The sequence below is a fragment of the Natrix helvetica genome, assembly GCF_964273705.1.
Source record: "Natrix helvetica genome assembly, chromosome: W".
NCBI lineage: Eukaryota > Metazoa > Chordata > Lepidosauria > Squamata > Natricidae > Natrix > Natrix helvetica.
Genome location: NC_138555.1, coordinates 84,005,869 through 84,032,373, shown reverse-complemented (window position 1 = coordinate 84,032,373; position 26,505 = coordinate 84,005,869). Strand labels below are relative to the sequence as shown.

Below are 26,505 nucleotides of genomic sequence, written 5' to 3'. Positions count from 1 at the left end.
TCACTTAACGACTGTGTGACTCATTTAACAACGGCAGTGGTTCACTTAACAGCAGCGGCAAGAAAGATGGTCAAATGGGGCCGTATTCCCTTAACGAATGTCTCCCTTAGCGACATAAAATTTGGGCTCAATTGTGGCCGTAAGTCGAGGACCATCATATTATTTTCACAAATAACTCACAATTCCTATTCTATTCTTCATTCCAATATTTATTCTCTTCTCTTCTCAATTTTCTTCTATTTTCTATTCTGTTCTAAATTCTGTTCTTTTCTCCTCCATTTTCTGTTCTGTTCTGTTCTGTCCTGTTCTCTTCTCTATTCTCATCATTTTCTCTTCTTTTCTCTTTTGTTCTCAATTCTGAATTCTCTTCTTTTTTCTGTTCTGTTCTATTCTATTTTCAATTCTGTTCTTTATTTTCTGTTCTTTTCTCTCTTCTCTTTACTTTATTCTCTTCTCTTCTATTTTTTATATTCTATTGTAATCTATTATATCCTTTCCATATTCTATTCTATTCTATCCTATCCTGTCCTGTCCTGTCCATATTCTATTCTATTCTATATTCTATTCTATTCCATTCCATTCCATATTTTCTATTCTATTCTATTCTATTCTATTCTATTCTATTCTATTCTATTCTATTCTATTCTATTCTATTCTATCCTTTTCATATTCTATTCTATTCCATTCCACTCCATATTTTCTATTGTATTCTATGCTATACTATCCTGTCCTGTCCATATTCTGTTCTATTCTATATTCTATTCCATTCCACTCCATTCCATATTTTTTATTCTATTCTATTCTACTCTACTCTATTCCATTCCATATTTTCTGTTCTATTCTATTCTATTCTATCCTTTTCATATTCTATTCTATTCCATTCCATTCCATTCCATTCCATATTTTCTGTTCTATTCTATTCTATTCTATTCTATTCTATCCTATCCATATTCTGTTCTATTCTATATTCTATTCTATTCTATTCCATTCCATTCCATATTTTCTTTTCTTTTCCATTCTATTCTATTCCATATTTTCTATTCTACTCTATTCTATCCTATTCTATTCTATTCTATTCTATCCATATTCTGTTCTATTCTATATTCTATTCTATTCCATTCCATTCCATATTTTCTTTTCTTTTTTCTTTTCTTTTCTATTATATTCTGTTCAGTCCTGTCCTGTCCATATTCTGTTCTATTCTATATTCTATTCCATTCCATATTTTCTATTCTATCCTGTCCATATTCTGTTCTATTCTATATTCTATTCTATTCTATTCCATTCCATTCCATATTTTCTTTTCTTTTCCATTCTATTCTATTCCATATTTTCTATTCTACTCTATTCTATCCTATTCTATCCTGTCCATATTCTATTCTATTCTATTCTATTCTATTCTATATTCTATTCTATTCCATTCCATTCCATATTTTCTATTCTATTCATTAATTTTCCCGCTGCAAGCCAAGACCCCAGTTTAGAGAAGACATCCTCTTCTCTCCTATCATTTAGGGAGCCAGTCTGGCACCAAAAACAGGTGTGGGCTCCGGGGGAGAGGGGGGGGGGAGCTTCTGCCAGCTCTGTAATTCAACTGCCCTAAATCCACTGACCTCTTTGGTCCCCATCCAGAGAATGCAACCTAGCCATCATCCAATGCAAGGCACTCAATCAGGTGAACGCACCTGGCTTTGCGCTGGGAGATCAATGCCCCCGGGACCTTTTCCAGTTACGAAGGAAGACAGGCATCTTTCGGCAGCAATTGGGTTGAACTTTGCAAACTTCTTTTTCGTTTTTGCAGGTCAAAAATCGCTCACAGTTTGGGAGCCAGAGATCTGCTTTTTTCAGAGTTTTAACTTGGGGTTTATTTTTGTGTCTGGATAGAGCGGGATGGGACTTTGGAGATCCTCTAGTCCAACCGCCTGCTCAAGCAGGAAATCCTATACCAGTCTCTTCTTCAAAACCTCCGGTGATGGAACCACTCACAACTTCTGGTGGCAAGCTGTTCCACTGGTGAATTGTCCTCATTGTTAGAAAGTTATTTCTTCGTTCCAGGTTGCTTCTCTCCTTCATTCGTTTCCATCCATTGCTTCCTCTTTTTTTGCCTTCTGGTGCTTTGGAAAATAAGTCAAACCCCCCCCCCCTTCTTTGGGGCAATCCCTCAAAATACTGGAAGACCGCCATCATGTCCCCCTTAGTCCTTCATTTCTCTAGACTTAGCCAAACCCAAATCCTGTAACCGTTCTTTCTATGTTTGAGTCTCCGGGCCTTTATACAATACGATAGCGGAGTTGGAAGGGACCTTGGAGGTCTTCTAGTCCAACCCTCTGCCTAGGCAGGAAACCCTATACCGTTCCAGACAAATGGCTATCCAACATCTTCTTAAAGACTTCCAGTGTTGGGGCATTCACAACTTCTGAAGGCAACTTCTGTTCCACTGATGAATTGTTCTCACTGTCAGGAAGTTTCTCCTCAGTTCTCAGTTGCTTCTCTCCTTGATTAGTTTCCACCCATTGCTTCTTGTCCTGCCCTCAGGTGCCTTGGAGAATAGTTTGACTCCCTCTTCTTTGTGGCAACCCCTGAGATATTGGAAGACTGCTGTCATGTCTCCTCTGGTCCTTCTTTCTCTTAAGCTAGACATCCCCAGTTCCTGCAACCGTTCTTCAGGTGTTTTAGTCTCCAGTCCCCTCATCATGCCATTGATGGGAGAAGCATCAGAGGGGGTTCGGGAGTTCATGGCTTCCATGTCAGCCATGGACCTGACTCAAATGATTCAGGGCCCGACACACGAGGGAGGACACACTCTGGACCTCGTTTTTGTCTCTGGCCAGTGGTTGAGTGATCTGGGAGGAGGGGACTTAACCATCACTCCCCTGTCATGGTCAGATCACTCACTCCTTCGTCTTGACTTCCCTGGTGCTACCTCCCGCTGCGGGGAGGCGGAACCGGAAAGCACTAGATGGTTCCGCCCCAGACGCCTGATGGAACCAGATAGGTTCCAGACGGAGCTTGGGCCACCTCCTGGTGGTCGCGTGGAATAATGCGACTACCGGGGCCTTGAACCGGGTGGCGCCTTTGCGGCCTCTCCGGCGGCAACGATCCACCCTGGCCCCATGGTTTACCGAGGAGCTAAGGGTGATGAAATGCCGCAAGAGACGTCTAGAGAGTCGTTGGAGATCCTCTCGTTCCGAACTTGATCGAACACAGGCACGAGCCCATTTAAGGACGTACCTTGTGGCATTGAGAGCGGCCAAACGCCAATATTGTGCCACTCTCATTGCATCCGCGGAGAACCGCCCTGCCGCCCTGTTTCGGGTGTCCCGCTCCCTCTTGTTTCAGAGGCCGCGGGAGGCCCCCCTACAGGGCAGGGCAGAGGAATTTGGTAAATATCTGCAGGATAAAATCGCTCAAATCCGGAAGGATTGGGTCCCTGTTAGTGGTCCAATGGAGACGTCCGTGGCGAGTATTGAGGAATCGACCTGGGAGGAGTTTGACTTGGTTGCCATCGAGGATTTGGACAGAATGCGTGGACGACTGCGACCCACCACATGTTTATTGGACCCATGCCCCTCCTGGCTTCTACTGGCATCCTGGGAGGTTACACGAGACTGGCTCCTGGACCTAGTGAACGCTTCGCTGAGCGAGAGGTCTCTCCCGGCCGCCTTGAAAGAGGCGGTGGTGAGACCCTTGCTCAAGAAGCCTTCCCTGGATCCTTTGGAGCTGGCCAATTATCGTCCTGTCTCCAACCTTCCCTTTTTGGCGAAGGTTGTAGAGAGTGTGGTGGCCTACCAGTTTCCACAGCATCTGGAGGAAAATGATTATCTAGACCCGCGCCAGTCCGGCTTCCGCCCCGGTCACAGCACGGAGACGGCCTTGGTCGCGTTGGTGGATGATCTCTGGAGGGCCAGAGATAGAGGTTGCTCCTCTATCCTGGTCCTATTAGACCTCTCGGCGGCTTTTGATACCATCGACCATGGTATCCTACTGCGCCGGCTGGAGGGGTTAGGGGTCCGGGGCACCGTTCTGCGGTGGTTCAGCTCCTACCTTTCTGGCTGGACGCAACGTGTGTTGGCAGGGGAGGAGAGGTCGACCCTACGCCCCCTTACTTGTGGGGTGCCACAGGGGTCGGTCCTCTCGCCACTCCTGTTCAACACATATATGAAGCCGCTGGGTGAGATCATCCGTGGTTTCGGGGTGGGATATCATCTGTACGCTGATGATACTCAGCTGTACTTTTCCACCCCGAACCACCCCAACGAGGCCGTTGAAGTGATGTCCCGGTGTGTGGAAGCCGTACGGGTCTGGATGGATGACAACCGACTCAAACTCAACCCCTCCAAGACGGAGTGGCTGTGGGTTCTGGCCCCCCGGTTCAACCAGTTAATTCCATCATTGGCCATCGGGGGCATTCAACTCGCCCCCGTGGAGCGGACGCGCAATTTGGGCGTCCTCCTGGATGCCCGGCTGTCCATGGATGACCATGTGACGGCTGTGGCAAGGGGGGCGTTCCACCAGGTTCGCCTGGTGTGCCAATTGCGCCCCCTACTGGACCGGGACGCCTTACGCACGGTCACTCATGCGCTGGTGACGTCTCGCTTGGACTACTGTAACGCTCTCTACATGAGGCTTCCCTTGAAATGCACCCGGAGGCTACAGTTGGTCCAGAACGCAGCCGCACAGGTAATTATGGGGAGTACTAGGTACTCCCATGTGACACCGTTCCTGCGCGAGCTGCACTGGCTTCCTGTGGTCTATCGGGTGCGTTTCAAGGTCTTGATAACGATCTTTAAAGCGCTCCATGGCTCAGGACCTAGTTACCTGCGGGATCGTATTCTGCCCCATACATCCCTGCGACCAATCCGCTCGCACAGAGAGGGTCTCCTCCAGGTGCCGTCCACCAGGCAGTGCCGGGGGGCGGCGCCTAGGAGTAGAGCCTTCTCTGTGGCGGGCCCAGCCCTGTGGAATGACCTCCCCCCGGATATTAGGAATACCTCTGACCTCCGCTCCTTTTGTGTAAAGCTCAAGACCCACCTATTCCAAGTAGCTGGCCTGGCTCAACTTTGATCTAACCATATCGCTCCTGACGGGTTTTTAACTGGGTATTTTAATTATATTTAATTAATCTAGGGGTTTTTAAATACTGTATTTTAATTGTTTTTATCTACCAGTTCGCCTCCTCCTAGTATATGTTTTGTATATGTCTTGGTATATGTTTTTGGTATATGTATGTTTGTCTATATATTTATTTCCTATGTTTTGTTGTACGCCGCCCCGAGTCCTTCGGGAGAGGGTGCGGCTAAGAAATAAATATTTATTATTATTATTATTATTATTATTATTATTATTATTATTATTATTATTATTATTATTATTATTATTATTATCCTCTTTGTTGCTCTTCTCTGCACTCTTTCTAGAGTCTCCACATCTTTTCTACATCGTGGCGACCAAAACTGAATGCAACTATTACCAGTGTGGCCTTACCAAGGGATTGTAAAGTGGTATTAACCCTTCACGTGATCTTGATTCTATCCCTCTGTTGATGCAGCCTAGAACTGTGTTGGCTTTTTTGGCAGCTGCTGCACCCGGCTGGCTCCTATTTAAATGGTTGTCCACTATGACTCCAAGATCCCTCTCACAGTTACTCATGCTGAGCAAGATACCACCTATACTGTCCCTGTGCATTTTGTCTTTCTTGCCTAAATGTAGAACCTTCCTCTTTTCACCATTGAATTTCATTTTGTTAGATAGTGCCCAATGTTCAAGTTTGTCAAGATCCTTCTGTATCTTTAGCCTTTGATCCTCTTAGTTGCTCTTCTCTGCACTTTTTCCAAAAGTCTCAACCTCTTTTTTGTAATGTGGGGACCAAAACTGGAGATGGGATTCCAGGTGTGGCCTTATTAAAATAATCTTTCCCATGATTTTGATGCTGTGCCTCTGTTTATACAACCAAGGATCATATTTGCTTTTTTTGGCTGCTGCTACACACGGCTGGCTCATATTTGTGTGGTGGGGGAGAAATGAATGGAGATACAGAAGATTTTTTTTTTCCAGTGGGAGATAAAAGGAAACATACAAAAAAATGGACATACAGTTAGTCCTTGACTTACGACTGTGCTTTTAGCGACTGTTTGAAGACATGACAGGGTGGGAAAAAGTGATCATCACAAGCCTAACGGTTATTAAATGAGTTGCATCTGTTTTTATGACTCTTTTTGCCACGGTTCTTAAGCAAATCCCTACTGACATTTTTTCACGGCATGAAAAAAATGCAATTAGCGTGAAGAACATTCTTCAACATATGACCATCGGTTTTCAAACTTACAATGCTGCTAAGCCAGGCAGTTATTTAAAAAGTCATGCCTGATTTTACGACCTTTTCCCCATGCTCGTCTCTGAAGAATGAAGAATTTCTGAAGTTTTATTTATTGTTTATTTAGGAGGTTTGAAATTGCCGCCTATTCGCACACAGCAACTCCAGGTGGCTTACAAGAATAGAATAGAATTAGAATAGAACTAGAATTAGAGTAGAGTAAACAGAATAGAATAGAATTAGAATAGAGTAAATAGAATAGAATAGAAAGAATAGAAATAGAATAGAATTAGAGTAGAGAAAACAGAATAGAACAGAATAAGAATAGAATTAGAATAGAGTAAATAGAATTAGAGTAGAGTAGAATAGAATAGAATTAGAATAGAATAGAATAGAATTCGAGTAGAATAGAATAGAAGTAGAGTAGAGTAGAGTAGAGTAGAGTAAATAGAATAGAATAGAAGTAGAGTAGAGTAAATAGAATAGAATAAGAATAGAATAGAATTAGAGTTAACAGAATAGAATGGAAAGAATAGAATAGAGTAAATAGAAGAGAAGACAATTAGAAGAGAAGAGAGTTAGAATAGAGTAGAGTAGAATAGAATAGAATTAGAATAGAGTAAACAGAATAGAATAGAATTAGAGTAGAGCAGAGTAGAATAGTAAAGAATAGATAAGAGTAGAGTAGAATAGAATAGAATAGAATAGGAGTAGAATAGAATAAGAATAGAATTAGAGAAGAGTAGAGTAGAGTAGAGAAGAGTAGAGTAGAAATAGAATAGAATAGAATTAGAGTAAATAGAATAGAATAGAGTAGAGTAGAGTAGAGTAAATAGAATAGAATAGAAGTAGAGTAGAGTAGAGTAAATAGAATAGAATAAGAATAGAATAGAATTAGAGTTAACAGAATAGAATGGAAAGAATAGAATAGAGTAAATAGAAGAGAAGACAATTAGAAGAGAAGAGAATTAGAATAGAGTAGAGTAGAATAGAATAGAATTAGAATAGAGTAAACAGAATAGAATAGAATTAGAGTAGAGCAGAGTAGAATAGTAAAGAATAGATAAGAGTAGAGTAGAATAGAATAGAATAGAATAGGAGTAGAATAGAATAAGAATAGAATTAGAGAAGAGTAGAGTAGAGAAGAGTAGAGTAGAAATAGAATAGAATAGAATTAGAGTAAATAGAATAGAATAGAAGTAGAGTAGAGTAGAGTAAATAGAATAGAATAGAAGTAGAGTAGAGTAGAGTAAATAGAATAGAATAAGAATAGAATAGAATTAGAGTTAACAGAATAGAATAGAAAGAATAGAATAGAGTAAATAGAAGAGAAGACAATTAGAAGAGAAGAGAATTAGAATAGAGTAGAGTAGAATAGAATAGAATTAGAATAGAGTAAACAGAATAGAATAGAATTAGAGTAGAGCAGAGTAGAATAGTAAAGAATAGATAAGAATAGAGTAGAATAGAATAGAATAAGAGTAGAATAGAATAAGAATAGAATTAGAGAAGAGTAGAGTAGAAATAGAATAGAATAGAATTAGAGTAAATAGAATAGAATAGAATTAGAGTAGAGTAGAGTAGAGTAGAATAGTAAAGAATAGATAAGAGTATAGAGTAGAATAGAATAGAATAAGAGTAGAGTAGAATAGAATAAGAATAAGAATAGAATAGAATTAGAGTAGAGTAGAGTAGAGTAGAGAAGAGTAGAGTAGAGTAGAAATAGAATTCGAATAGAGTAGAGTAAATAGAATAGAATAGAATTAGAGTAGAATAGAGTATAATTGAATTCTTTATTGGCCAAGTGGAATTTGTCTTTGGTGCATATGCTCTCAACGTACATAAAAAAACAATATACATTCGTCAAGATCAAAAAACATCATATTAAAAAAACAATAAAATTAATAAAAAAGAGAATCCTATCTAATAAAATAAAATTAAAAATTACAAAAAGTTCTGAGAATGAGGCTTCCCTCCAAATCCTGCCCGAGGTGTCCCCCCCCCCCCCCAAGCAATCTGGCCTACTGGACTGATCCAGTTTCAATATTTCGCCCCCATCATCCCTACGGATTGGTACACACACCCCCTCCCCCCCCCCAAAAAAAGACAAGAAAAATTCCTAGCAGAAACCCTAGTAGAGGGATGCTCAGGCAGAAGAGAGCAACATCGCCACCTGGAGACCGTAAGAGGGTATAACCAGAGCCTTCCAGGTGCCACCGTCCTCCTTTGCGAGACTTTGATCTATTTTTTTTTTTTTAAATAATAATTGTGGACCTTTCTTTTTCTCTCCCCTCCCAGGAAGATTTTCATCCTTTGATGGATAGTTTGCAGCTTTTAAAATCATCATCATCATCATCATATTCGCCATCTCCCTTGAAGTCAAAATACAGGGTGCAGATTTTAATTGCAAGATTAAAGAGGCTGATATAATTCATACTTTTAGAGGGATTTCCAACCTTGTTGTTTTTCCTGTGGTTGGTCCCCGTCTCCCTCCGGGACATCCTTTCATCCTCCCTGAGATTTCCTGATGGCCTCCCATCCAATCCTGAACCAGTTTTCTGACCCCGCCTTAGCTGCCAAGTTTAACCCAAGTTTTGCCTCCAGTGACAACAATTAACCTTTTTGGAAGGATTATTATTATTATTTTTTTGGAATGCCCAATTCAATCCTCTTTGGCAAACTCCTGAAATTTCCAGGAAGCCGGTCGAGAAAATTAAGCGGCAACTATCTCGGCTCGGTTGCAGAAGATAAATGATTAGAGATTCGGAAGGACGCTTTGATTCCCACCGTGGACGAACGGCTGCATAAATGGATGGCAATAGCAGAGTGGATGAAATCGATTGCAAAAAAAACCACACACACAATCGCTGTTCTTCCCACTTGGAAACCATTCCTGGACTTTGTGCTCGAGATGGGGGGGGCGGGGGGGGGAATGAAACGTTGATTCTGGGTTTTACCGATTAGATCGGTTTGGGGGCTACAGAAATGGCTACTTTATGCTATTATGTAAAAGTAAAAAGTTGAGGTTAGGCCTAAGTTGGAAGGGACCTTGGAGGTCATCTAGTCCAACCCACCCACCCCCCTTCTCAATCAGGAGACCCTGGTAAAATATGGAATAACAGAATTGGAAGGGACCTCGGAGGTCATCTAATCCAACCCCCTGACTCAAGCAGGAGACCCTTACAGAATCACGGAATAACAGAGTCGGAAAGGGACCTTGGAGGTCATCTAGTCCAACCCCTGCTCAAGCAGGAGGCCCTTACGGAATGACAGAATTAACACAGTTGAATGGATCCTTAGAGGTCATCTAGTCCAGCCTCCTAGCTCAAGCAGGAGACCATTTCAGAATCACGGAATAACAGAGTCGGAAGGGACCTCAGAGGTCATCTAATCCAACCCCCTGACTCAAGCAAGAGACCCTTACAGAATCACAGAATAACAGAGTCAGAATGGGACCTTGGAGGTCATCTAGTCCAACCCCTGCTCAAGCAGGAGACCCTTACGGAATCACAGATGAAGAGGGTTGGAAAGGTACCTTGGAGGTCATCTAGTCCAACCCCCCTGTTTCAGCAGGAGACCGTTACAGAATCGCAGAATGGGAAGGGACCTTGGAGGTCATCTAGTCCAACCCCTCTTCTCAAGCAGGAGACACTTATAGAATCAGGGAATGACAGTCGGAAAGGGACCTCAGAGGTCATCTAATCCAACCCCCTGACTCAAGCAGGAGACCCTTACAGAATCACGGAATAACAGAGTCGGTAAGGGACCTCGGAAGTCATCTAGTCCAACCCCTGCTCAAGCAGGAGACCCTTACAGAATTAACACAGTTGAATGGATCCTTAGAGGTCATCTAGTCCAGCCCCCTGGCTCAAGCAGGAGACCCTTACAGAATCACGGAAGAAGAGGGTCGGAAAGGGACCTTGGAGGTCATCTAGTCCAACCCCCTGTGCAACCAGTAGACCCATATAGAAATAACCTAAAATCTGGAGGGATGGGTTTGCTTAAAATCAATCTTCAAAATCTAAAGTTCTCGATTCATTTTCCTCCAGCCCTTTTCAAGGAGCAGCGCTGTTGAGTTTTAAACCGGCGCACAAAAAGGGGGGAAAATGTGTTTTAGATCTAAGGCATATTTTTATTTCGAATATATATGTATATGTGTGTGTGTACTTTTCTTAAAATATTCACGACTGGGAGAGACATGGGAACAAGCTCAGCCAATGAATAGGCACAGCAACTAAGTCAGCCAATGGGAGCGTAAACGGATCCGAGTCGGTGCAGAGAATTGAAACTGAAACTTAAGCAGTTCTGCTGCTCTGAGAAGTAAACTGGCAGTCTCTCTGGGCTTGTCTGCTAAAATGAAACTAACTGCTTGTGTTTGCCTGTAACTCTCCTGCCTTGTCTTTACTCGGAAGAAGCCCCTGTTGGTATTGTCCATTTATTCATCTATTTTTATATATGTAAAGATGTTAATGAATCCTGCTGCGTCAGTTATCTGCGTGTGCTTCTTGGATTTGAATTTATGCAACAAACTCTGACACAACCCCCCTAAAATATTACGAACCCGCTGCCCTTAAATCACAAAACGCTGCCATTATTGACTTGCAGTGGCAAAATCCACACTCGGGTTGCGACGGATGTACTTCGTTGTTTAAAATGTTGTGCAAAAAACGGCACTCAATGATCCAACCCGGCACGACCTGGAAAGAATGAGACTAGCTTAAAAATACACTCCACGCGGTTACCGACAAGGGAAATCTCGCCGACGCAACTGTCCTTGAGTTCACAAATTACAATGACCCCAATGGAAGGACTCCAGGCTGTTGGAAGGACTCCATGTGAGGCTTCAGGCTGAAAACAGGCCCGTTCTTCGTCTCGTGAGGACTTTAGAATATGAAGGTGGACTAATCACGAGTTCGAGGCTCTCCTGCTGGATGCCAATTCCCATAATCCTTGGCCAGCTTAGGTTGCTACTGGTATGATTGCTTACTTAATCCTTACCATTTCGAACCTTCGGTCAAGAAAACCTTGGATGGAAGTCAAAAAAATGCCATCGCCCCATCTCTTTACAGGTAAGTCCTCGACTTATGACCCACCCTAGAGAGCCCCAAATTTCTGTCGTTCAGTGAGACGTCGGTTAAGTCAGTTTTTGGCTCATTTGACGACCTTTCTTGAAGGTCAGCTTGAGCCTCATGAACTTCAAATCCCAGAATTCCTCAGTCACTTTAAGCCTGGTGGACTTCAACACCCAGAATCCCTCAGCCGCTGAAGTCTTAAAGTGACTGAGACATTCTGGGAGTTGAAGTCCACAAGTCTCAAAAGTTGCCACATTTGGAGACCCCCTGGTCCAAGACCTTCCAATTCCTGCAACCATTCCTCATGTGTTTTATCCTCCTGCCCCTTGGAACTTCAAACCCCTCAAATTCGGGGGAGGGTGGGTGGGGGTGGTTCTGTATCTTTGCCCTGAAATGCAGCACAACAACAACAAAAACCAGCTCCCCCCACCCCCCGAACATTTGCTGAATTGAAGTTCATGAGTCTCAAACTGACCGAGGAATTCTGGGAGTTGAAGTTCACGAGTCTCAAACTGACCGAGGAATTCTGGGAGTTGAAGTTCACGAGTCTCAAACTGACCGAGGAATTCTGGGAGTTGAAGTTCACGAGTCTCAAACTGACCGAGGAATTCTGGGAGTTGAAGTTCACGAGTCTCAAACTGACCGAGGAATTCTGGGAGTTGAAGTTCACGAGTCTCAAACTGACCGAGGAATTCTGGGAGTTGAAGTTCACGAGTCTCAAACTGACCGAGGAATTCTGGGAGTTGAAGTTCACGAGTCTCAAACTGACTGAGGAATTATGGGAGTTGAAGTTCACGAATCTCAAACTGACCGAGGAATTCTGGGAGTTGAAGTTCACGAGTCTCAAACTGACTGAGGAATTCTGGGAGTTGAAGTTCACGAGTCTCAAACTGACTGAGGAATTCTGGGAGTTGAAGTTCACGAGTCTCAAACTGACTGAGGAATTCTGGGAATTGAAGTTCACGAGTCTCAAACTGACTGAGGAATTCTGGGAGTTGAAGTCCCCGAGTCTCAAACTGACTGAGGAATTCTGGGAATTAAAGTCCAGAAAGCTTAAAGCGAGTGAGGAATTCTGGGAGTTGGGAGTTCACAAGTCTTAAAGTTGCCGAGTTTGGAGAGCCCTTGGTCTAGTCTAAGGAAGAGAAGGATTAGGGATAACAAGATGGCAGTCTTCCAATATTTGGGGGAGGCTGCCCCAGAAAAGAGGGGGGTCAACCTATTCTCCAAAGCCCCTGAAGGCAAGACAAGAAGCAAGGGATGGAAACTAATCAAGGAGAGAAAACAACCTGGAATTAAGGAGAAACTTCCTGTCAGTGAGGACAATTAACCAGTGGGACTGCCGGCCACCAGTGGTTGTGGCCACTCCATCACTGGAGGTCTTCAAGAAGAGACTGGACAACCAGTTTGTCCCGCATGGTATAGAGTCTTCTACTCGAGCGCAGGGTTGGTCTAGAAGACCTCCAAGGTCCCTGTTATTCCAGAAAGAATCCTTCTGGATGGGCCAATCAGCTGAGGCGGAAATCTCTGGATGCCGCCGTCTCCCTCCCCAACCTCAGATAGAGACGCTGTTCTCAACGCAGGGCGGGTTGAGGTAATCGTAGGGGAGCTCCAACGACTGGTTCCGCTGGTTGATTTGCTGGGAGATGTCCGCCAGGCGGTTTTGAAAGGCCTCCATCAGCCTCTTGGGCTCCTCTTCCACGAAGTGCTGGTCTGGGTAGAACCCCAACGGTCTCTGGAAAAGATTTCGGAGGAGGGGAAAAAAAAAAACACCTCAGCGAGCAAAACACACAGCCCCGTTCGCTCCGAGCGACGGCCGACAACCTCCTCAGCCCGGCGCTCCCTCTGGCATTGTTCCTGACAGAAACTTAGATTAAATATCTTTGGATGTGGGCCTAAATAAATAAGAGATTTCAGATGAATAATTGGCTAGAGCATCCGTCAGCAATCTTAAACATTCAAAGAGCCATTTGGACCTGTTTCCCACAGAAAAGAAAACACCAAAAATGCCTATTTCCCGAGCCGCCAGAAAACTAGCATATGTAGTTGAATTAAATGTTCTGTTTTCTTCTGAAACTTTTCTTTTCTTGGATTGATCTACGGTTGGCCTTCCGGAGTCAAAGAGCTCAATAAATGACGTTCTGGCGGGTGTCGTATTATTTTGAACGACAGGGAGCCGCAGCCGAGAGATTAAAAAAAGCCACATGCAGCTCCGGAGCCGCAGTTCGCTCACCCCCGGGCTACAGGGAAAGAGCGGGGAGGAAAAAACAGGATAGTCACCAAGAGGAGAAGGAAGATCAAGAAACGACAAAAGAAACACCAAACCGCAGACTCGACAGGAGGGGGAAATTACAAGAGGGATTGGAGACGAAAGAAGAAATACGAGAGGATCCAATGTGTAGGGCCCGTAGGAAATAAGATGGGTAAAATACGGCTATAGATATGGAGAGAGTCAAATAAGACACAGATGTACTGATAAAGGAAACACCAGAGATGTGTAAAAGACGCTGCAGAGACCAGATGATGGCATAAATGACATTAAAAAAACTTTTCAAAAAAGAGATTTCAGACGAGGGAGCCTGAAAAAAAAAAGGGGGGGGAGAAATCGTTTTGGGCGAGGAGTCCTCGACGAACGACGCCTGCTCCTTTAGGGACCGTTCCAAGTTTTAAAAAGCGACTTAGGGCCCTTATCCACAGCGACGGCCTTCGCAGCATCCCCGTGATCAGGTGATAGAGAGAGGGGGAGGAGAGGGAGGGAGGGAGGGAGGGAAGGAGAGAGAGAGAGAGAGAAAGAAAGAAACAAAGAGGGAGGAAAGGAAAGAAGGAAGGAAGAAAAGGAAAGAAGGAAGATGAAGGGAAGGAAGGAGGGAGGGAGGGAGGGAACAAAGGAAGGGAAGAAGAAAAGAAGGAAGATGGATGGAAGGAAAGAAGGAAGGAAGGAAGGAGTTAGGTAGTTCCTTGCTATCATCTGAAAAGCAGGCAGCCTTCTTTCTTTCTTTCTTTTGCTCTTTCTTTCTTCTTTCCTTCCTTCCTTCTTTCCTTCCTTCCCCTTCTTTCTTTTTCTTTCTTTTTCTCTATTTTTCTTCCCTCCCTCCCTTCCCTCAATCCCTCTTTCTTTGTTTTTGCCCTTTCCTTCCTTCCTTCTTCTCTTTCTCTCTGTCTCTCTTTCTCTTTCTCTCCCTCTTTCTCTTTCTCTTTCTCTCTGTCTCTCTCTGTGTGTGTGTCTTTCTCTTTCTTTCTCTTTCTTTCTCTCTCTCTGTTTCTCTTTCTTTCTCTTTCTTTCTCTGTCTCTCTTTCTCTCTGTGTGTCTTTCTCTCTTTCTCTCTCTCTCTCTCTTTCTCTCTCTCTCAGTCCCTTTCTCTTTCTCTGTCTCTCTCTCTCTGTCTCTCTCTCTTTCTCTGTCTCTCTCTCTTTCTCTCTCTGTCTCTGTCTCTATCTCTCTGTCTGTCTCTCTTTCTCTGTCTCTCTGTCTCTCTCTGTCTCTCTGTCTCTTTCTCTGTCTCTGTCTCTTTCTGTGTGTGTGTGTGTGTGTGTGTGTGTGTCTTTCTGTCTCTCTCTCTTTTTCTCTGTCTCTCTCTTTCTCTCCCTCTGCCTGTGTCTTTCTTTCTCTTTCTCTCTCTCTTTCTTTTTCTCTCTCTCTTTCTCTGTCTGCCTGTCTCTCCCTCCCTCGTAATTGGACCCCCCCAAGGAATTTGTCTCTGGGGCATAAGCTCTCACTGTACACACAAACACCAAAGTGGAATCTCGAAACCGATGTCAACTCCCCATCGTTTCCCTTCTCTGGATGGGGCTCCCTGCCACTTACCCGGTCCCCAGCTTCATTGCTCAGCAGCCAGAGGGAAGAGAGTGCAATGCAGGTAACATTGACCTGTGGAATGGTGTTCAGGATGCCCTCCAGTGACGCAGAGCCCTTCACGGTGGGCGGGGGTCTCCGCATGGTCGGGGGCACGTTGGGCATCCAGGCGCCGAAGTCAAACTGAGAGGGAGAGAGAAGGAGAGCTGAAACAGGCTAAGCTTCGGGGGGAGAAACTGGAAGCTCTTGCCCTGGCTACGATTTCTCCGCCGTGGAGGAGGGTCCGGTTGAAATGTGGGGGCCAAAGGATTCAGGGTTTGAGGCCACAAAGGAAAGGGAGAGGGTGGGAAATTGCCAGGACTTAAAAGACATGATATTAGCGAGAGGAGAGAATCTTCACTGCTCAGGGTTGGATTTTGGGGTCCTTGGTGCTCTCTGAACTTGATGGTTTTCTTGCAGATGTTTCGTGACCCAACTAGGGAGTAGCATCAGTGCTGGAAGAGAGCGGGGGTTGGGGAGAGGAGAGGAGGAGGAGGAAGAGAAGGAACGAAAAGGAGAGGAGGAAGGAGGAGGAGGAGAAAAGAAGGAGGGGGGAGGTGGAAGAGAAGGAAGGAAAAGAAGAGGATGAACGAGGAGGATGAGAAAAGGAGGAAGAAGAAATGGAAGAGGAAGGAGGAGGAGAGGAGGAGGAGGAAGAAGAAATAGAAGAAGACGGAGGAGAAGGAGAGGAGGAAGGGGAGGAGGAAGAAGTAGAAATAGAAGAAGACAGAGGAGAAGGAGAGGAGGAAGGGGAGGAGGAGGAAGAAGAAACAGAAGAAGACAGAGGAGGAGGAGAGGAAGAAGAAATAGAAGAAGAGGGGGAAGGAGAGGAAGGAGGAGGAGAGGAGGAAGAGGAAGAGAAGGAAGAAGAAGAAGAGGGGGAAGGAGGAGGAGGAGAAAAGCAGGAGAAAGAGAAGGAAGACGAAGAAGCTGAAGGAGGAGGAGAGAAGGAAGGCAAAACAAAAGAAGAAGGGGAGGAAGAAGAAGGAAGAGGAGGAGAAAGAGGAGGAGAACTTTGAGGGTTTTGGTGCCCTCTAAGCTTGATGGCTTCTTGCAGACGTTTTTTGACCCAACTAGGGAGTATCATCAGTGCTGGAAGGAAGTGGGGTTTGGGAAGAGGAGGAGAGGGGAAGGAGGAAGAGAAAGAGGAGGAAGAAAAAAAGAGGAGGAAGAAAAGGAGGAGGAAGAAGCAGAAGAAGAGGAAGAAGGAGGGGGAGAGGAGAAATAGAAGGAGAGGAGGTGGAGGACTGTGAGGTCCTTAGTGCTCTCTGAGCTTGGTGGTTTTCTTGCAGACGTTTCACGACCCATCTCGCTAACATCATCAGTGCTAAAAGGGAATGGGATTTGTGGAGAGGAGGAGGAGGTGGAGGAGGAGGTGGAGGAGACCTGTGGGGTCCTTGATGCTCTCTATGCTTCCAATATATGAGGGCCTGCCCCCAAAGAAGAGGGGATCCACCTATTCTCCAAAGCATCTGAAGGCAGGAGAAGAAGCAATGGATGGAAACTAATCAAGGAGAGAAGCAACCTGGAATGAAGAAGAAACTTCCTGACCGGGAGGACAATTCACCAGGGGAACTTCAGAAGTTGTGGGTACTCCAACACTGGAGGATTTTAAGAAGAGATGGGACCACCATTTATCTGAGATGGTATGGCGTCCTGCTTGAGGAGGCGGGGGTTGGACTAGAAGACCTCCAAGGCCCCTGGCCAATTCTGTTATTCTACTATCTAAGGTAGGATGGGTCTCACCTGCCCACTGTTGACCGCCGCGTGTTGAGCCGAACAGGTGAAAATCACCACAGTCAAGAATTTGGTGAGCTCCTCCGCCGTCGCCAGCGTCGAAGGAGCCCCCGACGCCTCTCGGCTCTGGAAGGCTTCCTTGAAGATCTCCAAGATCCAGGCCTGGAGCTCGGAATCTCCTTTGATCCGGTCATCATTCCAGTAATAGTATCTGACGAAGCCTGCCACAAAGCTGGAAGGAGGAGGACACGCGTTGGAAGGTCTCCTGAGATGGTGGACCTCAGGAACGTTGGGCTCCCAGAATCACCAATTGAAGAATTTCTAACAGTTCTCCAGAAAACCGTGGTTGATCATGGAGACTTCAGAAAACATCTTCAGAAACCCAAGACCACAACTCACCTCTCTATGGCGTCCCAGAGCTTGGTGGCATCATCTCGATAATAATAGTTGGCGACAGAGTCAACTCCCCGAGCCTTGATGTCCTCCGGCAGGCAGAGCGAGGAGTAGGTCAGCTGTTGGACCCCTCGGCTCACCAAGGGACCGATTCCTTCAAATCCGGCTGAGGTGGCCTGGAAGAGGGAGAAGGTTGAGTCGCTCACGGGTAGTCCTCGACGTACGCCCCGAATTTAGCTCAAATGTTCCGTGGCCAAGCAAGCGAGTTCTACCCCTGTTTGATTCCGTGACCCGTTGGGGATGTTTGACGATTTGTAACTAGGAGGACCAGTCATAAATCACTGTCTGTTTTTCTGTCTCCGTCCGTCCGTCTGTCCATCATCTATCAAACTCCATCCCTCTCTGCCTGCCTGCCTATCCATCCATCCATCCATTTATCATCTATCAAGCAGCATACATCTCCCTCCCTCTCTCCCTCATCTATCTATCTATCCATCCATCCATCATCAAGCTCCATCCATTTTTCTACCAACCAACCTACCTACCTACCTATCCATCCATCCTCTATCAAGCTCCATCCATCTCTATACCTACCTACCTATCCATCCATCATTTATAAAGCTCCATCCATTTCTCTATCTACCTACATATCCTCCATCTCATCCATCCATCCATTCATTCATCCATCCATCATCTATTAAGCTCCATCCATTTCTCTACCTGTCTACCTACCTATCTACCTACTATCCATCCATCATCAAAGCCCCATCCATATCTCCACCTACCTACCTATCATCCATCTCTCTCTCTCTCTCTCTACCCCATCCATCCATCCATCCATCCATCCATCATGTATTAAGCTCCATCCATTTCTCTACCTACCTACCTACCTACCTACCTACCTACCTACCTACCTACCTACCTATCTACCTACCTATCCATCTATCATCAAAGCCCCATCCATATCTCCACCTACCTACATATCATCCATCTCTCTCTCTCTCTCTACCCCATCCATCCAGCCATCCATCCATCCATCCATCCATCATGTATTAAGCTCCATCCATTTCTCTACCTACCTACCTACCTACCTACCTACCTATCTACCTACCTATCCATCTATCATCAAAGCCCCATCCATATCTCCACCTACCTACATATCATCCATCTCTCTCTCTACCCCATCCATCCATCCATCCATCCATCCATCCATCCATCCATCATCTATTAAACTCCATCCATCTCTCTACCTACCTATCTACCTACCTATCGATCCATCATCAAAGCTCCATTCATATCTCTACCTATCTATCATCCATCTCTCTCTCTCTCATCCATCCATCATCTATTAAGCTCCATCCATCTCTCTACCTACCTATCATCCATCCATCCATCTATCCACCCATCATCTATCAAGCTCCATGCACCTCTCTACCTACCTTCCTAAACTACCTACCTATCCATCCATCTACCTACCTATCTACCTACCTACCTACCTACTCATCCATTCATCGATCCATCCATCCATCCATCCATCCATCCATCCATCCATCCATCCATCCATCCATCCATCCATCCATCCATCCATCCATCATTTTTTAAGCTCCATCAATCTCTCTACCTATCTACCTACCCACCTATTTGCTTGCCCATCCGCCCGTCATCTATCTAACAAGCTTCTTAGCCACCCATCTCCCTCATAGAGGGCTCTGGGAGGTTTTTATCAGTGCTCTTATAACTTCACTAAATGAATGGCTGTAAAGCGAGGACTACCCACTACCCAAGCTTCAGTTGAAGAGGAACTGAACTCAACATGAGCTTCATTGTTGCTCAAATACCTTGAAGCCCTTTCTTTGTTAAAATTGCTGTATTCCAACGAATCTTTTCGGGAACACTAACTTTTCCCTTGCAGGATCCAAAAAGAGAAGGAATGGAGAAGGGCAAGGATGAAAAAGAGACCAGGCAAAGAAAAGGCCCCAGAAGTTCCACCTTACCTGGTCCATCATGCCACCTTTCTTGATTAGACGGATCCTGGCTAATATGTTGATCTGGAGTGTGTATCTTATGTGTGGAATCAGGAGCTGCAGAGGAAGAGGAGAAGGAGGAGGAGAAGCAATGAAGGCCTCCAGTCCTTGAGTTGGAGAAGGGTCTTGGAGACCACAGAGGTCAAGAGAGGCTGATGATTCACAGCTTCTAACGGGGGACAACAGGGTGGCCGTTTTGTCATGTCTTTTGTCAATGCCGTTCAGGTCAAGCTGCCTTTGGCAATTGACCAAGAATCTGGCAATGTCATTCCAAGCAAAGCTGTCTTTTGCAATTGATGGACAGGGATTTTGTCAATGCCGTTCAGGTCAAGCTGCCCTTTTGCAATTGACCAAGAGTCTGTCAATGTCATTCCAAACAAAGCTATCTTTTGCAATTGATGGACAGGGATTTTGTCGATACCCTCTAAAATCAAGCTGCCTTTTGCAATTGATGGACAGGGATTTTGTCAATACCCTCTAAAATCAAGCTGTCTTTTGCAATTGACTGACAGGGATTTTTTCAATACCGTCTCAGGCAAGCTGCCTTTTTGCAATTGACCAAAAGTCTGTCAATGTCATTCCAAACAAAGTTATCTTTTGCAATTGATGGACAGGGATTTTGTCAATACCGTCTCAGGCAAGCAATCTTTTTGCAATTGACCAAGAGTCTGTCAATGTCATTCCAAACAAAGCTATCTTTTGCAATTGATGGACAGGGATTTTGTCGATACCCTCTAAAATCAAGCTGCCTTTTGCAATTGACTGACAGGGATTTTGTCAATACCTTCTCAATAAAGCTGCCTTTTGCAATTGACCAAGAGTCTGTCAATGTCATTCCAAGCAAAGCTGCCATTTGCAATTGACTGACAGGGATTTTGTCAATACCATCTCAGGCAAGCAGCCTTTTTGCAATTGACCAAGAGTCTGTCAATGTCATTCTGAGCAAAGCTGCCTTTTGCAATTGACTAACAGTCTGTCAATGTCATCCCAAGCAAAGCTGCCTTTTGCAATTGACTGACAGGGATTTTGTCAATGCCGTTCAAGTCGCCTTTTGCAACTGACTGGTGGGGACTTTGCCAATGCTGTTCCAGGCCAAGCTGCTTTTTGCAGTTGACCAGTGGGGATTCTGTCAGTGCCATTCTGAGCGAAGTTCCTCTTGCAATTGACTTGAGATTTTGTTACTGCTATGCCAAGTCAAGTTGCCTTTTGCAATTGACCGATGGGGATTCTGTCAATGCCGCTCCTTCTTTTTGCAATTGACCGACGGGGATTTTGTCAATGCCGATGGCGTTCAAGAGGTGCTCCGGATGCTTTGGGTCTGCACCCTATCATTATGGGGACTATTTTGCTTCCTTTTGGCATGGTTTTATTGTTATTGGAGTCATTATTCGAACAGGGTGTCCCTCGTCATTTCACATCGAGTTGTGTATGAAGCTTAGTTGTATTCGTTTCATGGGCGGCCACCCCAAACCTCGCATTATGGGGAAGCTGGACGAATCCAGGGACAATATTCCTGGTCCGCCTGCCTCACAATCAGAGGTGGCATTCAGCCAGTTCGTATCGGTTCAACCGAACTGGTAGCCGAAATTGCAGGTGGGCCCATCTACCCACCCCAGCTCTACACATGCGCAATCAAGGCACATGTGCATATGGTTAAGCACATGTGTGGATGCTCACATTTGTGAACCGGTAGGGATTGTCACCGAATACCACCCCGATACCCAGCGATCTGTCTCCCTTGCGCTGTACCTTGAACACCGGGTGGCACATGGGAAGATGCCGTAGAGTGGCCATGGTGAAGATCTCCGCCATCAGGTGGGTCTTCAAGAGGTGGGAGATGTTCTGGTGGATGTGGAAATCGGCATTGCGGACCCACATCTTAGCCAAGGTCCAATCCCAGGGCGGGTCACTGGGAAGGAAAATGGGACTCTCGTCCCCCGGGGTTTGGCTGAGCTGTGAGAAGGAAGAATACGAAGAACGACAGATGTACGGGGAAAAAAGGGAGGAACGAGCCAGGAAATTGAAAAACGACATTTGTTCACCCTTCGCGTCACTAACTGCTTTACCGGGAAATTATTTATAGAACGGTGTACAGGAGTGGGGCGGTAGCCTAGAGGTGGCGCTCTGGCCTCACAATCAGTGAGTTTGAAACTAGGCAGAGGCAGATATTTCTTTCTCCGGGCATACTGAGAATATATCTGCCGAACAAAACTCCGCATTGGCGACAGGGAAGGGCATCTGGCCACTCGCCTAGTTCCATTCAGTTGCTCAGACTCCACCCCACAAGGGATTATTTAACGGAGTCGTTACGTGACGGTGATGATTTTTAGAACAGTGGAGAGCTCTAGGTAGTCATCCACTTACAGCCGTTCATTTAGTGACCGTGCAAAGTCACAACGGCGCTGAAAAAAGGACTTACGGTCAGTTTTCAGAGTTTCGTTTTACCTGGATTGCTATCGGTACGAGGTTCCCAGAAAACGTCTGGTGGAAGAGGCACAAAGGAGTGGCCAGATACTGCTGTTCGCCCTGGATGACGTTGGTCGGGATTCCTTGGAGGATCTTGTAGTCCACTATGAAGATGTTCCCCTTCTTTAAACAGAAGGAAGGAAGGAAGGAAGGAAGGAAGGAAGGAAGGAAGGAAGGAAGGAGGGAGGGAGGGAGGGAGGGAGGGAAGGAAGGAAGGAAGGAAGGAAGGAGTGAGTGAGTGAGTGAGTGAGTTCCTTGCTATCATCTGAAACCCAGCTAACCTTCACTGTCAAAAATGCAGCCCATTAAAAGGAGATGTTTCTGTGTGTCCATGGGGAAAGACCAAAAGGTCAAGATGTTGGCTTCAGAAAAACCAGGAGATCACAATAGTGGCTTCAGAAAGATCTAAAGTCAGGAAGGTGGATTCAGAAAGATCATAAGTCAAAGTCAAGAAGGAGGATTCAGAAGGATCATAAGTCAAAGTCAAGAAGGAGGATTCAGAAGGATCATAAGTCAAAGTCAAGAAGGAGGATTCAGAAGGATCATAAGTCAAAGTCAAGAAGGAGGATTCAGAAGGATCATAAATCAAGAAGGAGGATTCAGAAAGATCAGAAGTCAAAGTCAAGAAGGAGGATTCAGAAAGATCAGAAGTCAAAGTCAAGAAGGAGGATTCAGAAGGATCATAAGTCAAAGTCAAGAAGGAGGATTCAGAAGGATCATAAGTCAAAGTCAAGAAGGAGGATTCAGAAGGATCATAAGTCAAAGTCAAGAAGGAGGATTCAGACGGATCATAAATCAAGAAGGAGGATTCAGAAAGATCAGAAGTCAAAGTCAAGAAGGAGGATTCAGAAAGATCAGAAGTCAAAGTCAAGAAGGAGGATTCAGAAGGATCATAAGTCAAAGTCAAGAAGGAGGATTCAGAAGGATCATAAGTCAAAGTCAAGAAGGAGGATTCAGAAGGATCATAAGTCAAAGTCAAGAAGGAGGATTCAGAAGGATCATAAGTCAAAGTCAAGAAGGAGGATTCAGAAGGATGATAAATCAAGAAGGAGGATTCAGAAAGATCAGAAGTCAAAGTCAAGAAGGAGGATTCAGAAGGATCATAAATCAAGAAGACTTGACGGCCAAGCCGATAGCTTCAGAAAATCCAGAAGGTCAAGAGGGCAGCATCAGGGTGGACTCACAACCACAACTTCCCTCTATTGACTCACCCTGGAGATTCCCCAGTTCCTCCACTGGCAAAGTCACTAGGTCAACCCTAGTGAAGTTCTGGGTGATACGCAACCGCAAGTTACTCGGGAAAGCTAGAAGCCACAGCCCAGTCACCTGCAGTTCTTCTGAGAGGGTGGCGCCTTTCCCAAGGGACTCGGACACCATCTCCTGGGTCACAGGGAAGTTGTCCGGGATCTCCGTGCACTTCTCAATCACCAAAGGGTTGACCCCATTCAGATACTGGTAGCCAAAGAAGGGGTCTTCTTGCCAATGATCAGCAACGTATTCTAGAGAACCAGAGAAAATCGAAAGCAAAAAGAGAGTGACTTTCTGGTGGATTATCTAGATGACTCTGAAGATCTTGAAGACCACGAAGAAGGGAGGATCTGGATGGAGAATTCTTGGAAGATTAAAAACGCTCTCTTCGTGCATTCTTGAAGAAGGGAGAAGGACATGATTTGAGAGACAGCTGGGATCTCGTGTCCCATTTGAGTAGGGATGCAATTTGGAGGAGAAAGAGCTCGGCGTTCCTCACAATTAGGAGAAGGTCTTGGAAGACCTGGGAGAGGAGAAGGCCAAATGCTCAGGGTTTAGGCCCAAGGCCTGCTTCCAGAACTACAACCAGGTCAACCAACAGGTCAAAGCTGTGGGGTTACAACTGGCTGCTCCCTCACAACATTTGCTTGCCTGTCTAGCACAAACGTCCCCTCAATGTAAATAAAACTGGCTAGGGAATTCTGGGAGTTGAAGTCCACTCATCGTAAATCAAAATGGAGTAGGGAATTCTGGGAGTTGAAGTCCACTCATTGTAAATCAAAACGTGCTAGAGAATTCTTGGAATTTAAGTCCACTCAACGTAAATCAAAAAACGGGCCAGGGAATTCTGGGAGTTGAAGTCCACCCATCTTAAATCAAAAGGGACTAGGGAATTGTGGGAGTTGAAGACCACTGGTTGTAAATCAAAATGGACTAGGGAATTCTGGGGGTTGAAATCTACTCATTGTAAATCAAAACGGACTAGGGAATTCTGGGAATTGAAGTCCACTCACCGTAAATCAAAATGGGCCACAGAATTCTGGGAGTTGAAGTCCACCCATGTTAAATCAAAACAAACTAGGGAATTCTGGGAGTTGAAGTCCACTCAACATAAATAAAAAAAACTACGGAATTCTGGGAGTTGAAGTCCACTCAACATAAATAAAAAAAACTACGGAATTCTGGGAGTTGAAGTCCACTCAACATAAATTAAAACGGGCCAGGGAATTCTGGGAGTTGAAGTCCACTCATCTTAAATCAAAATGGACCACGGAATTCTGGGAGTTGAAGTCAATTCATCTTAAATCAAAACAAACTAGGGAATTCTGGGAGTTGAAGTCCACTCAACATAAATAAAAAAAACTACGGAATTCTGGGAGTTGAAGTCTACTCAACATAAATAAAAAACTAGGGAATTCTGGGGGTTGAAGTCCACTCAATGTAAATCAAACTGGCTGGGGAATCCTGGGAATTGAAGTCCAACCCATCGTAAATGCCCCTCAAATTCTGCAGTTCCGTGTTCTGACTGTACCCCAAAATAATCTTTGTCACCCTGGTATTTCTTCCCTGCGTTTTACGTATCTGGGATATTCCCATCTTCTCCCTCCTTCCCCCTTCTCCTCTGGATACCAACCTGAAACTTTGGTCTTGTTGAACCAAAAAATCCCACGAATGTCCTCAAATTTCGCCCAGGATTCGTGGTGTTTCATTAAGCCTTTTAAGCTGAACTCCAACCGCCTGGGGAGCAAAAGAGAAAGGGGAGACCGACTGAACCCCGATAAACGCTTGGGGTCAACTTGGCTGAGGGAGGTCTTGGGTGATTCATTCTTTAGGCCTACGTGAGCCACTGGTATATAAACAGCGAGCAAACCTCGCGTTCCCTTCTCACCCTGATGACGTTCCCTAGTTGGGTCATGAGACGTCTGCAAGAAAACCACCCGGCTCAGAGAGCATCAGAGACGCCACAGTCCTATTGTTTCTCCTCCTCCTCCTCCTCCTCCTCCCCCTCCCCCTCCCCCTCCTCCTCCTCCTCCTCCTCCTCCTCCTCCTCCTCCTCCTCCTTAAACCTTATTCCCTTCTAGCACTGATGATGTTACCTAGTTGGGTCATGAAACGTCTGCAAGGAAAACCACCAAACTCAGAGACCACCGAGGACCCCACAGTCATCTTTCTCTTCCTCCTCCTCCTCTCTGCAACCCCCCTCCCTTCTAGCACTGATGATATTCCCTAGTTGAACCCTTCCTTCCTTCCTTCATCCTCCTCTTCCTCTTTTACCTCCTCCTCCCTTCTGCAAACCCCCTCCCTTCTAGCATTGATAATCCCTTCTTCCTTCCTTCATTCATTCGTTCATTCCTTCCTTCCTTCCTTCCTCCTCCCCTCTGCAACCTCTCTCCCTTCTAGCATTGATAATCCCTTCTTCCTTCCTTCCTTCGTTCGTTCCTTCCTTCCTTCCTCCTCCCCTCTGCAACCCCTCTCCCTTCTATAGGATTGATAGTGCCTTCTTCCTTCCTTCGTTCGTTCGTTCATTCCTTCCTTCCTTCCTCCTCCCCTCTGCAACCTCTCTCCCTTCTAGCATTGATAATCCCTTCTTCCTTTCTTCATTCCTTCCTCCTCCTCTCCTCTGCAACCCCCTCCCTTCTAGCGTTGATAATCCCTTCTTCCTTCATTCGTTCCTTCGTTCCTTCCTCCTCCCCTCTGCAACCTCTCTCCCTTCTAGCATTGATAATCCGTCCTTCCTTCCTTCCTCCCTCCTCCTCCCGTCTGCAACCCCCCCCTCCCTTCTAGCACTGATGACGTTCCCTAGTTGGGTCCCGAAACGTCTGCCAGGAAAACCACCCAAGCTGAGAGGGCTGGCTGGTCCATCCCTGCGCTACCAAGATGTCTTGAGGTACCCACGTCAGTTTCGAGCGTGCCATGAAGGTGCTCATCTTGGTCAGGGAGAACTTGATGTTGTTGTGCATCTCCTCGATGGTGTCCACCGCCACGCACCGGGGCAAGCCAGGAGCGAATTCCTTCCACCTTGGATTTCAAAAGGAGACAAGGCCATGCGTTTGCAGGGTCCTCTCTTTCATAGCAGCGGTCACATTTTACGGGGACCCCGTAAGATTATCCTCGACTTACGACCACACAACGGGGACCAGAACCACCGTCGGTTAAGCGAGTCGCCCGTGAAGGGAGTCGTGCTTCATTTAACGACCGTTTTTGCTGCGATCGCAAAGCGAATCAAGCTTTTTCTCCCCCCCCCTCCCCCATGTTTGGAAATCTGGAACGGTCGCAAAGAGAAATCACACGTTCGTGCCCGGGTCATAAGTGTGGAAGACCAGCTGTAAATTTAAGGAAGGTCATAAGTGCGAGGAATGGTCCTAAGAGTGAGGAACGGTCCTAAGGGGGAGGACATGGCCTTTTTCAGAATCGTGGTCATTT

The 26,505-nt window shown here is 45.5% G+C and overlaps 1 protein-coding gene across 2 annotated transcripts in view; it reads right to left on the bottom strand.

Annotated features, from left to right (window-relative positions):
* Window positions 1-10,424: 10,424 nt before the first annotated feature.
* LOC309400812 (polyunsaturated fatty acid lipoxygenase ALOX15B-like) overlaps window positions 10,425-26,505 on the bottom strand; it is a 34,449-nt gene continuing 18,368 nt past the window's right edge. For both annotated transcript variants that reach the window (XM_081969499.1, XM_081969500.1), the window contains exons 7-16: window positions 25,978-26,100; window positions 24,716-24,819; window positions 23,161-23,333; window positions 21,814-21,957; window positions 21,118-21,321; window positions 19,339-19,425; window positions 17,351-17,520; window positions 16,961-17,183; window positions 15,188-15,358; window positions 10,425-13,117 (exon numbers count right to left, since the gene is read on the bottom strand). In XM_081969499.1, coding sequence (XP_081825625.1) covers window positions 12,938-13,117; window positions 15,188-15,358; window positions 16,961-17,183; window positions 17,351-17,520; window positions 19,339-19,425; window positions 21,118-21,321; window positions 21,814-21,957; window positions 23,161-23,333; window positions 24,716-24,819; window positions 25,978-26,100 — 1,579 coding nt within the window. In that variant the 3' untranslated portion in view covers window positions 10,425-12,937. The remainder of the gene's footprint in view (window positions 13,118-15,187; window positions 15,359-16,960; window positions 17,184-17,350; window positions 17,521-19,338; window positions 19,426-21,117; window positions 21,322-21,813; window positions 21,958-23,160; window positions 23,334-24,715; window positions 24,820-25,977; window positions 26,101-26,505) is intronic.